At 43.2% G+C, this 13,820-nt stretch overlaps 1 protein-coding gene across 2 annotated transcripts in view; it reads left to right on the top strand.

Annotated features, from left to right (window-relative positions):
* Positions 1 to 13,820, top strand: part of KIF13B (kinesin family member 13B) — a 197,596-nt gene that overhangs the window by 157,532 nt on the left and 26,244 nt on the right. For both annotated transcript variants that reach the window (XM_007962061.3, XM_007962060.3), the window contains exon 36: positions 8,206 to 8,314. In XM_007962061.3, coding sequence (XP_007960252.3) covers positions 8,206 to 8,314 — 109 coding nt within the window. The remainder of the gene's footprint in view (positions 1 to 8,205; positions 8,315 to 13,820) is intronic.

Here is a 13,820-nt window from a genome sequence, read left to right as displayed (position 1 = left end):
CACTCCAGCCTGGGTAACAGAGAACCTGTCTTAAAAAAAAAAAAAAAAAAAAAAAAAAAAGAGGGAGTCTGTGGGCAGAATCCAGAGACGTGGGGCCTTATTTTTGGCATCCTGACGTCATGGCCCAACGAATGGCAGAGGAGTTGGACACCATGGAAGGAACTGAAAACAGAGCAGTAACATGGCCACATGTGAATTAGAAAGTTTGTTTTAATGGTCCAGCTGAGTCCCACCCTGTCCCTGGCTGTGGTGTGTAATTTTGCATTAGGAAACTATATGGTATAAATGTATACAGTTATCAGTGCAAACATGGGGGAAAATGGTTTTGAGTTGGAGGGTGGAGAGACTAGTTAGGGGAGAAGTAGCTAGAGAGAGGAGGAGAGACACAGATGGGTTGGAGAGGGGGACTCTAGAATCCTGCAGAGGCCAAGTATGTGAGGGGCTGGAGTGAGGGGACTTGGGTGACATTGGGTTTTGGACGGCAGTATATAGGTCCGAGAGATGAACTGTAGGGCAGGCTTGGGGAAGAAATGATTCAGTTCCAGTTTTGAGGGTCTCATGTGTCTGAGTTGAAGTCAGGTTCGGGAGCCCGAGGGGATAGTGGGGACAGTGAGGGGCTGGGTTGGCTAGGGAGCGCCAAGGCACTGGTGATGCTTAGGGTCATGGTGCTAAGGTGGCAGCACCAGGGAGGAAGGAAGACAGGGCCAAGGGAGTCTCAGCAGTCCAGGGGAGGAGTGTTTTAGGAAGGACTCCATCCAGATGCTTCAGAGACAGCATGGGGTGAGGATGGAGGAGACCATTTCAGGTGCGACACTGCAGTACTCATTGTGTGCCTGTGCAAGGTGCCTTCTGTGCTGAGGGCTGAGGGTTAGCAGGACAAATCGTATTAGGCAAGTAACTATAATGTCACACAGTTGTGTTAATGCTTCTGGACCTTCCTACTTCCGGTTCTTGGTTCCTTGGGGTGCCTGGGTAACTTAGTGAAGATGAAGAAAGCCTGGGTTCTGGCTGCTTGGCTGCCCCTCCTGTGGCAGTGCCAGCGCAGGCATAAGGACGCATCTCTCCGCACTGTTTCATGTACATCTCAAGCCCTGGTCATAGTGCTCTCAAGGTCATGCGCCTTTGTTCAAGGACGGCAGTGGTTTGCGGTCCTCCTCAGATTTTGGCCTCTCTGGCTCTCCCCAACTGTGGCAGTCCCATCCTCTGAGAAATGGTGAAGTATGTCAGGAGAGACAGAGATACCAGCCTGGCAGTCCTAGCTTTGCTTCCAGTTCAGCCGTGGAGGCTTTTGGCACCCACAAGCCTGGAAGGTTGCCATGGATACCAGGGCCTCAGCACCATGGGGCTCACTACGTGTCAGCTCAGCCAGTTAGGTGAATGTCCGCGTGTCAGAATTGGAGAATTGTTTCTCCACAGGGCGAAGTGAAGCAGAAATGTTCTTTAACAGAGTTGTATGGATCGACCTTAACAGATGAGCAAGTTCAGGTGATAGAGGAGAAAAAGACTAGCTGAAGGGGCTTTGGTTCCAGATCCCCTTGTGAGGGGTGCAGAACAGCTTCCCCATTTTCAGTGGAAGGGACTCACAGTGGTCTTACCTAAAATAGAGCATCCTGAAATATCATTAGGGAAAATAAAAATGTTTTAAATTGTATTTTCTTAAGAAACACCCCTCTGCCCCCATAGCAGCAGGGAACAAGAGACTCTCCCTGTGGCCTTTTAATTGAAACAAGGGAAAACATCTTTAAATATTGTGTGGCATTGCCTTAAAATCAAAGTGCTATGGGCCACCTGTAGCGGCACTTCTCAGGAGGGAGTAGTGTTTAAACACACAGAATGCTCAGGATCCTACAACTCCTTAACGCGGCAATGCTTACACAGGTAGTATGTACAAGGGCATTGGTGGCAACATTGTTACACACACACACAATGGACACTATGCAGCTGTAAAAATGACCAGGAACCCTTTCAAGTGTATGAAAAGATTGCCAGGATATATTTAGTGATTAAAAACGAAGTGCAGAACAATATACTGCTGTCTGTAATGGGAGGGTTGCTTATAGATTTGCCTGCATGTAAATGAGAAGCTATAAGGATTCATTGTTCCTTTACCTGCCTGGGGATGGGGGTGGGAGGATGCAGTGGGTCAGCACGTCAGGGTAGAGGTAGGAGGAGACATCTCGCTGTGTACCTTTTTATATTACTTGGCTTTTGGACTACGTGAAGAGATGATCTTAAAGTCTTATTTTCCAACATTTTAACTTGTTGGAAGTTTTTGTTCTTCTGTAGTTAGTGTTTTGAGGAGGTCTCCAGTTGCTTTTTCCTTAACAGCCTGCATACAAAATCCCAAAGGAGAGATACTGAAAACATTGTTGTATTGGAAATCTCAGACTCATGGTTTTTTTGTCTGTTTTTTCTTTTGGGGACTTCTGCGTTCCTCAGTTTTCAGAGCTCCAGGGAGCGATAACTAATTCATTAGGCTTTTCTCCTGAGTGGGATACAAGCACTATCCTACTCTCTAAAACTTACAATGCTTGCTTTTCCCTCCAGCTTATGACTGCTTTTTTAACTGTAGTTTTTAGAAGATGACTACATTCTACACTGTACTAACCCTCACCCCCTCCCCTTTTTTTTTTTGAGACAGAGTCTTGCTCTGTCGCCCAGGCTGGAGTGCAGTGGCTCGATCTCAGCTCACTGCAAGTTCCACCTTCTGGGTTCATGCCATTCTCCTGCTTCAGTCTCCTGAGTAGCTGGGACTATTAGCCTGCCACCACGCCTGGCTAATTTTTTGAATTTTTTAATGGAGACAGGGTTTCACTGTGTTAGCCAGGATGGTTTTGATCTCCTGACCTTGTGATCCGCTAACCCTCACCCTTTTGTAAAAATACCTATGGCAGTATGTCTGTCTGTCGGTGCAACCAGTACAAGTGATGCCTTGCAAATGTTCCCTGTTACCTGCGTCCAAGGCTGTTTATGAAAGTATTTATCTGTCAAAAAAGACCGGGAATTAAGGCATCCTACTGGATTTAGAAGGTCTTGGAATGTGAGGAGTTGGGGTTAATTCGTATTAAAATAAATAATAAACTTTTGGAGACCTGGAAGCTTGGGTGAGGGTGAGTGGGGAGCAAACCATGGTGAAGGTGCTCTAGGTGTCCTTTTCACACCAGAATTGTGCCCAGTGGGACCATCTTGGTTTCTTTGCATGACAATGTTGAATGTACAGGAGAGTTGAGTCAGAAGTGTAATTTTAAGCTGGACTTGATGATGCTGAGAATGCTAGAAAATACATTTTGAAATCATTGACAATTATAATGACATTAGTTATGTCTGCTTTGCAGACATTTTTGGAGTCCCTTCCATTAATCCATACGTTCATCTCTCTGATGCTAATTACAAATCAGAACTGTAGATTGTAGAGTCTGTCGTGCTGTGTATTCCGTATCACATCACACGAGAGCAGTCAGGTCAGGTTAGAATAATGTTAGAAGCAGAGAGAGGCCACCGGGAGGTTCTGGTGAGGGTCTCTTAGTTTTCAGTTAATGTTGTAGCAAAGATTTCTCAATTGGGTACATGAGAGACATTGCGAAGTGGGCAGGGAGGCACATGCCTCTCTGTGTGATAGGATTAGGGGTGTGGGAGGCGAGAGGGAAGTGGTTAGGTTCTAAAGACAAACTCACAGTTTGGCCTAATAATACTTGGAGTAAGGCCAGCCTGCTTTCCATTCCTCTATTTGTCGATGCCCCTACATGTGAAAAGTAGAATTGTTTTGCTGAACTTCACCAAGATTGAGTTGATAAACTAATTAATTAAAAAAAAATAGTTTGGTTAACTATTCCAAATGCGAAATTCACCATAGGGCCTAAAATAAATCTCTCTTGGGATAAGTCTTTCAATTAAAAATATAAAATACGATCCCTGATTGAAGTAGTGTTGCTATTTATTGCTATCGGGTGTTTCGTCATTATTGTACAGATATTTCCTGTAGGTATAATGAAACCTTAGCAGGATTTTTATGAGTGTCTGCCAAGACCGGCTGAAGTTGAGGTGCAGGGTGAATTTCGGCATGTCGCTGGTCTTTCCACCCCAGAGTCAGCTATGCATTGAGGTCTTATGCAGTGCGACAGATGCTTTCGACAAAACCATTTTTATTTCTAAAGTTATTTTAGGAGAAATTTTATTTTTAATAAGTCAATAAGGTTGTATGTTTGTCGTCTTTTGATTGGAGTTTTTGAGGAAATTAAGATTAGTCAATAGCGTGAACAAATATCCAGTTAGCAGAATTGAATTTTGTGTTGGCTCCATCGCCTTCCTGAAAGCCGTGATGGTTTCATGCAGCCCTGGGAGGAGCTGCCAAGCATGAGTCACTCCTCTTCCAGCTGCAGTGGAAGCTGCCTTTGGACCCGAAATGTCACTGGCACTTCTCGTTATTTACCTTTTTGTCACTTTCCTGATCAAAACCAGACTCATTCCCAGAAAACCCAAATAATTTGTATCTGGCAGAGGAGCAGGAGTGGGAAAACTGCAGGGGTGCCTGGGGACCAAGTCAGGCCCTCCCCCGGTGCCTCCTGTGTTCTTACCTCGTCAACTTTGCCCCTGAGCATGGTGCTGGCTACCAGTGACTTCAGTATCGACTGGGATTTTATCTCTTTGAGTCTGCCTGCGAGGACAAATGTGCCCTAATGGCAGTAAAGCTGGGTTAGGATCCAAAATGAAGCCAGCTTCCCTCTTGTGTAACTGTATCATGGCTGATTCTGAAGTGTGGTAGACATGCAGGGTGTTGGAGACAGATCAGAGATGTATCTTTTTCGAGTTCAGGTGGAGGGGTGTAGATCACTGGAGGAGAGGTAAAACAGGGATATCATACTCTTTCAGTTTTAGATCTGAGCTATTGAGAGAGCCAGAAGTTCCAGCATCCTGCGAAGTCCTTTTTAGTCCATGGTCCTGGGTTCATCTCCCTGTGAGGTACCTTGAACTGGGTTGCTTCATTTTTCTTTTCTTTTTTTTTTTTTAATCTGCCCCAACATTTCAGTTAAGGGAGGATAACTCTAGGACAGCCAAGCATATACAGTGTATTGGGAAGATAGTCACTGTGTTGTCCTTGGGGAATAGTGTGTGTAGCCGGACCCTGAACCACAGGTTTCATCTCTGTCAAGAGGATGGAGGTGTAGTGCAGGAGAAAAATCGAGTGAGTAATTCCAGTGGAGCGTTTCCGCAGAGATACGTAGGCATCAGCTGGAGGAGGGAAGCACGTGGTATCCAGTTTAGCATCCGCATTGGTTGCTCCCTCTGAAGCAGAGCCTGTTCCATCCCAGCGCGGTTTGAGGTCCCTGTCTCAGAACAGTGGGATCAGAATAGGTGGGTGGGGGGGGGCATGTGAGGTTCCTCAAGGTTAAGATGACCTTCAGGTAGAGGGCAGAGTGAGCTGTGTCTCCGTTTGTCGCTCTCCACAGGGCTGGCAGGATCTATGCCTTGTGTCGCTTTCAGTGTTCTCACTTGCAGTATTTGAGTAAATGAGATGGAGTTACTACTCTGTTCTGATTGGGTGCTGCCTGCTGGGAAGAACTGCCCCTGAAGCTGTCGGGGCCTGGGTGTGCCTTGGGGAAGAGGTGACACCTCCATGATTTGTTGTTGGCCCAATTCTACGTTAAGCAGCCCAGGTACCGACTCCAGATCACCAGCTTAGTTTTCCGTAGGGACAGACTGCAGCCATATCGGCTGCCAAACAAAGGAAATCTAAAATATGAAAATAAATACTCTCAAATTAAGTAAGCTGTCTTCAGAACAGCCATGTGTGAGCTCGCCACTGTACACAAAGCAGGTGGCTTTTCTTCCTCTGAGAAACTCCACGGAGGGCTGACCTCTGTTCAGTCACCTAATGGTGATATCCCGGGGTACACAAGGCCACAGCTTCCCAGACAGATCATGAAATGTGAATGCAAAAATTAACAAAACATTCAAGTATGTAAATCAGCTTGTGATTCATGGGGATGCCAGCGCTCCTCCGGTCAAGTATCTCAGAGCTCACGGTCTCACTGATCACATGTTCCTGTCTCTCTTGTTCTCCTTGCTTCCTAATCAATCCTGACCATCACACCAATTTAAAAAATGATACCAAGTGCTGAGAGAGTTCCTAGGGAAAAGTGGCATTCTCTGAGGTACACAGGATCCAGATCACTTAGGGCTTATTGATTTTTATGATCAGTACTTAGGTTGCTACTAAAAGCAGATGAGTTTCCAATACATTTCTGAAACCTAAGAGGCCCTTCCTCCACAATCCATCTTCAAGAGCAGCGGAGAACTCACTGTCCCCATCCCACTGTTCAGGGCAATTAGTAAAGAAAACTTGCCAGGCCCGGTGGCTCACGCCTGTAATCTCAGCACTTTGGGAGGCCGAGGTGGGCGGATCACCTGAGGTCAGGACCAGCCTGACCAACATGGAGAAACCCCCCCATCTCTACTGAAAATACAAAATTAGCCGGGCATGGTGGCGCACGCCTGTAATCCCAACTACTCAGGAGGCTGAAGCCGGAGAATCGCTTGAACCTGGGAGGCGGAGGTTGCCGTGAGCAGAGATCGCGCAGCTGCTCTCCAGCCTGATCGACAAGAATGAAACTCAGTCTCAAACAAACAAACAAACAAAAAACCTTGAGTTAATTGTTAGGGTTATTCATCTGTGCAGCGCTAGCTCAAACTCATATTCACGTGTTTATTAAACTCCAGTGGTAAAGAAGTCGGTGGTTATCAGGGCATCAAAGGGAACTTAAAGCATTTAAAAGATTTGGTCTCATCTCTTACCAGTTTTAGTAGAAGCAAGCAACGTTTGGGGTTTATATCTTCCCTAGATAGGGCTGAAGTTAAAAGTGCTTTGATGGTATCACTATTTTTATGGCTCAACATGAATTTTGGAATGTTTTGTTTTTGTTTTTGTTTTTTTGAGACGGAGTCTCGCCCTATCGCCCAGGCTGGAGTGCAGGGGCGCGATCTCCGCTCACTGCAAACTCTGCCTCCCAGGTTCACGCCATTCTCCTGTCTCAGCCTCCCGAGTAGCTGGGACTATAGGCGCCCACCACCACGCCCGGCTAATTTTTTGTATTTTTAGTAGAGACGGGGTTTCACCGTGTTAGCCAGGATGGTCTTGATCTCCTGACCTCGTGATCCGCCTGCCTCGGCCTCCCAAATGCTGGGATTATAGGCCTGAGCCACCACGCCCAGCCTGGAATGGTCTTTTAATCCATCAGCTGATGAAATGTCTTTAATGGGTATTTACAAATAAGTTGAGAGTACAATAAAATTTGATAATTCAGAGACTTCCATCATTGAGAATTTGTAATTATTTGACTTGGGCTTGACTGTAATATATCTTTAATATCTATTTAAAATGAGAGGTTTGGTAATATTTACTGTTATGCACTGTATGTGAGTGAGTGGAAACACAGTCTGGGAGTAGAGAGAAGAGATACCCTCTGACTACAGAGTTGTTCGTGAGTTTCTGTGGAGAACTGAGTGAAAAAGGGTATCTTGAGGCAAAAGAGCAGAAGTCGTCTCAAAGCAGAAGCGAAGGGAGAATTGCGGAAGGAATATGTCTGTATTCTGTGGGAGGCAACAGGATGCACAGAGTAGAAAACATGTTAGGACAGAGCTTAATGGGAGACTGTAAACTGCAGTATGGAGGGGCTGTCCAAATGTGTGTGTGGGGGGGCATTATTGTTGTTGTTGTTGGGGAAATTAATAAAATAAGCAGGATGACAAGGAGAAAAGTGCTGGTCAGGCATGGTGGCTCACACCTGTAATCACAGCACTTTGGGAGACCAAGGCAGGAGGATTGCTTGAAGCTGGGAGTTTGAGACTAGTATGGGCAACGCAGTTACATCCCGTCTCTACAAAAGTAGTAAAAAGATTAGCCTCCTGTGGTGGCATGTACCTGTAGTCCCCACTACTCTGGAGTCTGAGGCGGGAGGATTGCTTGAGTCTAAGCGTTGGAGGTTACATGCACTATGATGGCACACCCATGCACTCCAGCCTGGGCGACAGAGAGAAACTTGCCTCTTAAAATAGAAAAAAAAAAAAAAAACAAGTGCTTATGTAATCAAGCTTATATTCAAAGGAGCTTTAGTAATATGTAACAGTTTTTTTCTTGAGTATCTGTACTTTTTTTTTATTTGTTAATTGAATAACTTGAAACACCATTGCCAATTTTGTCTTTACTAGGGCCGGTGGGAAAGTCAGCAGGATGTATCCCAAACCACAGTTTCCAGAGGAATAGCTCCTGCTCCCGCGCTCTCTGTTTCTCCCCAGAATAATCATTCTCCAGATCCAGGTAAGTTATCTTTTCACTTGTCAATTACTGTCAGAAATCTGAGCATCTTTCAGAAAGTTTAAATTGTGATTTCCTGCCAGGCAGCCACTGTTCTACTAGATAATGTCCGTCGAATTGTTTCATTTCTCCTCTTAACTGGTTGAGTTCCGTTGGCTCTGGAATGTTGGATTGATCTTGCATTGCCCTGATATATACCGCCTGATCATGGTGTGTTAGCCTGTACATTGCTGGACTCTCTTTGCTCCTCTGTGTTAAGGACTTTTGTGTATGTGCTCTATAGTAAATATCTGTAATGTTGTATCTTCTCATCTTCATATCTTTGTTAGGTTTTGTTATGATTGCATTGGTTTCATAAAATGACTTGGGAAATGTTTCTCATTTTTTTTTGGGAGAGTTTATGTAAGATTGGTATTACCTCTTCCTTAAATGTTTCATGGAATTCCTTAGTTATATGATCCAGGCCTGGAATCCTATTTGTGGAGAGATTTTAAATTATGACTTGAGTTTCTTTTTTTTGAGACGGAGTCTTGCTCTGTCAACCAGGCTGGAGTCCAGTGGTGTGATCTCGGCTCACTGCAACCTTCCCTTCCCAGGTTCAAGCGATTCTCCTGCCTCAGCCCCCCGAGTAGCTGGGATTACAGGCACCCGCCACCAAGCCTGGCTAATTTTTGTATTTTTAGTAGAGATGAGGTTTCACCATGTTGGCCAGGCTGGTCTCAAACTCTTGATCTCAGGTGATCTGTCTGCCTCAGCCTCCCAAAGTGCTGGGATTACAGGCGTGAGCCACCATGCCTGGCAAGTTTCTTTAGTATGGGAATATCTAGATCTTTGTGTCTCCTTTTGAGTCACCTATCGTAGGTTATATTTTTTTCAAGGAGTTTCTTAGTTTATCTAGATTATTAAGTTTATTTTCATAAACATCACTTTACTTTGTTTTTTTTTTTTTGAGACGGAGTCTCACTCTGTCGTCCAGGCTGGAGTGCAGTGGCATGATCTTGGCTCACTGCAACCTTCGCCTCCTGGGTTCAAGTGATTCTCCTGCTTCAACCTCCTGAGTAGCTGGAACTGCAAGCACGTGCCACCACGCCCAGCTAACTTTTTGTATTTTTAGTAGAGATGGGAGTTTCACCATGTTAGCCAGGATGGTCTCCATCTCCTGACCTTGTGATTCACCAGCCTTGGCCTCCCAAAGTGCTGGGACTACAGGCATGAGCCACTGTGCCTGGCTACTTTACCTTATTGCTTAAATACTTATAGGATCTCTTGTGATGTTCCTTCTTTTTGTTCTGATACTGATAATTTTTATTTTCTGTTTTGAATACTTTTCTGACAGGTTTATCAGATATATTAATCTCAGAACCAGTTTTTGGCTTTGTTAATTTTTGTATTGCAATTGTATTTTTAAATTTTTCTCATTTTACGTATTTTGTTACGTTGTGCTTTCATTTTCATTCTATTCAGAGTGTTTTAAAATTTCCCTCTGATTGCTGCTTTGATCCGTGGCTTATTAACTAGCATTAATTATTTTTTATATTTGGGGGTAATCTGTATTCCAGATTGTGTTCTATCTTGGTTAATATTCTATGTGCACTGTTGTGTTTGGGGACATGGTGTTCTATGTATATCTCATTAGGTCACTGTGGTTTATCGCCTTGTTCAAATCCTCTGGATCTTTGCTGATTTGGTGGAGGCCTATTCTATCAATTCTTGAGAGGGCCTTAGATATCCAAATACGATTGTGAAAATTATTTGTATTTCCCTTTATAACAGTTTTTGCTTCATTCATTTAGAAACTCTGATAATTAGGTACACACACATTTAAGATTGTTATATCTTCCTGATGGAGTGACCTTTCTATCGTGAAATGTCCCTTTTATCTCTGGGAATACTCTTATCTTGAAATCTCTCTTACCTATCATTTATATATAACTGCATCAAATTTATTCACTGTTTGCACGATGTATCCTTTTCTCAGCTTTTAAAATTGTAGCCTGTATTTGTCTTTAAATTAAAAGTGATTGCCTTGTAGACAACGTCTGTTTGGGTCCAGTTATTTCCCCCTGAATCTCATCTCATAGTTCCTGCCCTTTAATTGGCATGCTTCACCTCTTCCAGTGCCTCCCATTCTGGTCCGCCATGTTATTATTGGTTTTCTACTTGGCCATTCTGTTTTTTGATTCACTGTAACTCCTTATTTACCTTCTTTTGGGTTAATAAAAAACAATTCGTATCTCATTTATTTCCTCTTTTTGCTTTTTTGGATACCTGTATTTGTTTGCTAAATTCTTTGCTCAGAAACCCTACTTGGCATCCTTAACTTACCAAATCTGCTTAGAGTTCATATGATGTTTTCCCTCACCTCACAGTACAAGAACCACGCAACAGTGTAAGTCATTGACCTGTTCCTCTAGGCCCCTTATTTTGTACTGTTGTTTCATCTTTTACATATATAGGTGTTACAAACCTCACTCTATGACGTTATTCTTTTTGCTTTAAAATAGCCACTTGTAGGCCGGGTGCAGTAGGTCACACCTGTAGCCCTAGCACTTTGGGAAGCCAAGGTGTGGGTTAGTTGAGACCAGCCTGGGCAACAAGGCAAAACCCTGTCTCCACAAAAAAATACAAAAATCTGCTGAGCGCGGTGGTACACACTTGTAGTCCCACTACTCAGGAGGCGGAAGTGGGAGAATTACCTGAACCCGGGAGGTTGAGGCTGCAGTGAGTTACAACTGCATCACTGTACTCACGCCTAGGTGACAGAATGAGATCCTTTCTCAAAAAAAGCTCAGGCTGGGCGCAGTGGCTTATGCCTGTAATCCCACCACTTTGGGAGGCCATGGCAGGTGGATCACCTGAGGTCAGGAGTTCAAGACCAGCCTGGTCAACATTGTGAAACTTCTCTCTCTGCTAAAAACACAAAAATTAGCCAGGTGTGGTGACTGGTACCTGCAGTCCCAGTAGGCTGAGGCAGGAGACTCGCTTGAACCTGGGAGGTGGGCGGAGGTTGCAGTGAGCCAAGATCACACCACTGCACTCCAGCCTGGGTGACAGAGTGAGACTCTGTCTTAAAAAAAAAAAGCTACTTGTCTTTTCAGAGAATACAGAAAAAATGGATAATCTTTTATTATTATTTTTTTCAGATTATTTCTGACAGTATCCAATCCTTCCTGATGGTCTTATTTTAATCTGATTTTATTTCTTTCTAGCCTGAAGAAGTAGTAGTTTTTTTTTTTTTGGGAGACGAAGTTTTGCTCGTTGCCCAGGCTGGAGTGCAGTGGCCCAATCTCAGCTCACTGCAACCTCTGCCTCCTGGGCTCAAGCGATTTTCCTGCCTCAGCCTCCCCAGTTGCTGGGATTACAGGCGCCCGCCACGACGCCGGGCTCATTTTTGTATTTTTAGTAGAGACAGGGTTTCTTCATGTTGGTCAGGCTGGTCTCCAACTCCTGACCTCAGGTGATCTACCCGCCTCGGCTTCCCAAAGTGCTGGGATTACAGGTGTGAGCCACTGCACCCAGCCTAGTATTTCTTAGAGTATAGTCCTGCTGGAGAAAAATGCTCTCCTTTTTTGAAAGTATCTTTATTTCACTGTTTTGTTTTGTTGTTAAGAATATTTTCACTAGATAGAGAACTCTTGAGTTGGAGGTTTTTTTTTTCAGCACTTCAAAGACGTCTCCTCATCTCCAGCCCCTTCTTTTCTGCTGAGAATTCAGCCATCATTTGTCACTTCCCACTCTGTGTGATATCTTCGTTTAGTTTGCCTGCTTTCAGAAGTTTCTGTTTATCTGTGGCAATTGTACTATAATTTGCTTAGGTATTGTTTTCTTAGTATTTAACTTGCTTATCAAGTTATTGGATCTGTCAGTTGATGTTTTTCAGCAATTTTAAGAAATGTTTAGACATTATTCATTAAAACTTTTCCCCTAATCCTTTTGTCTCTTTCTGCTCCGTCTGAGAATCTCATTACTCACAGGTTAGATTGTTTAATATTGTCCTACAGGTCACGGAGGCTCTATTCTTTTTTTCTTTAATCTTTTTATTTTTTCTAGTTGGATAATTTTTTTTCTGTGATTTCCAGTAGTCTGTTAAGCACATCCAGGGAATTTTTTTCATTTCAGTCATTTTATTTTTTTCAGTTCTAGAATTTCCATTTGCTGCTGCTTTTCTGGTTTTCTCTGCTGATATTCCCGGTCTGTGCACTTGTCAAGACTGTATTCTCCTTTGCATCATTGGACTTGGTTAAGAAAGCTGCCTTAAAGTCGTTTTCTATTAAATCCAGTGTCTAGACATCTCGTGGTCTATTTTTATTACTCCTTTGTTGACTGTGGGTCATATTTAATAAGTTTTACCAAATGTATTTGTATATACCCATGTGATTCATACCCCAGTCAAAATGTAGGACATTGACATGACTCCAGTTAATTCCCACTCCCTGTGGGCAGCCAGTGTTCTGATGGCTACTTCTCTAGATTACTTCTGCAGTTTCATAAATGGAGCCAATACGATGTATGCCCTTTTTGTGTCTGTCTCTTTTGCTTACCATATATGTTAAATTCTTCCAGATTGTTGCTTGCATTAGTCATTTATTTTTTACTGGTGAGAAATACTTCACGACCATGCATTGTGTTTGTTAAAGAAACCAGGTTCTTGTACGGTAGACTGGTACAGTAGGCCAGGTTCTTGCACAGCAGACTCTGTTCATTCTAATTTTTTCCTGTCGCGTTCCCATGAGACTGTTGAAATGCAGTTCTATCCCCTGTATTGCCTGTGAACTGGTAGTTAGGGCTTGATTCAATTCAGCTGATTTGAGAAGGATGTGTGTGGTAGGGTGGTTGGGTGTGGATGTGTGGTGGGGAGGTTGGAGACACATAATGTCTGATGGTCTCATTTAGTGATATGTGTGGCCTTTGATTCATTACTGGCTAGATTTTTACTTAATGAGGGATTATCATTACTCTAGAATGTTAATTTGATAAAGAACTCTAGATTGTAATTTTTTTCCTCATCTTTGAAATAATTGTATCTTTTTGGATCTTTATTCATCTTATTTTATTTTCTGTCTCCCCTCTTTTATTTTTCTTATCCTTGTTTTTGCCTTGCTGTAAATAATTGGACTTTTCTAAACTGAGGTATGATGTATCTATCTCTTGGCACAGTATAGCCATTCTTTGGTTTTTTTTTCAGTGGTCGCCCTCATGATTACAATGTACATCCTTAACTTTTTGCAGTATGCTTACACTTAATATTCTACTACTTTATGTAAAATGTAGAAACCTTACAGCTGTATCCATCCATTTACCAACTGAATTGCCAGTAAATTTGGAATTCTTTCAGGGTTAGTGTGGAGTAGAGATCTGTGGGGAGTTGTGTGCAACTGTTAAGGCAAATTCCTTAAGATGACTTGCTTGTTCATTTCTAAATGTTATATGAATACAGCTTTTCATCACTTATGACTTGGGATTAGATTTTACTATAAATTAATAGGGGGAAGAAATCTTAGTATATCAT

The sequence above is a fragment of the Chlorocebus sabaeus genome, chromosome 8 (genome assembly GCF_047675955.1).
Source record: "Chlorocebus sabaeus isolate Y175 chromosome 8, mChlSab1.0.hap1, whole genome shotgun sequence".
Classification (NCBI taxonomy): domain Eukaryota; kingdom Metazoa; phylum Chordata; class Mammalia; order Primates; family Cercopithecidae; genus Chlorocebus; species Chlorocebus sabaeus.
Note: the sequence above shows the minus strand (reverse complement) of the source record. Positions and strands in the feature narration are given on the sequence as shown.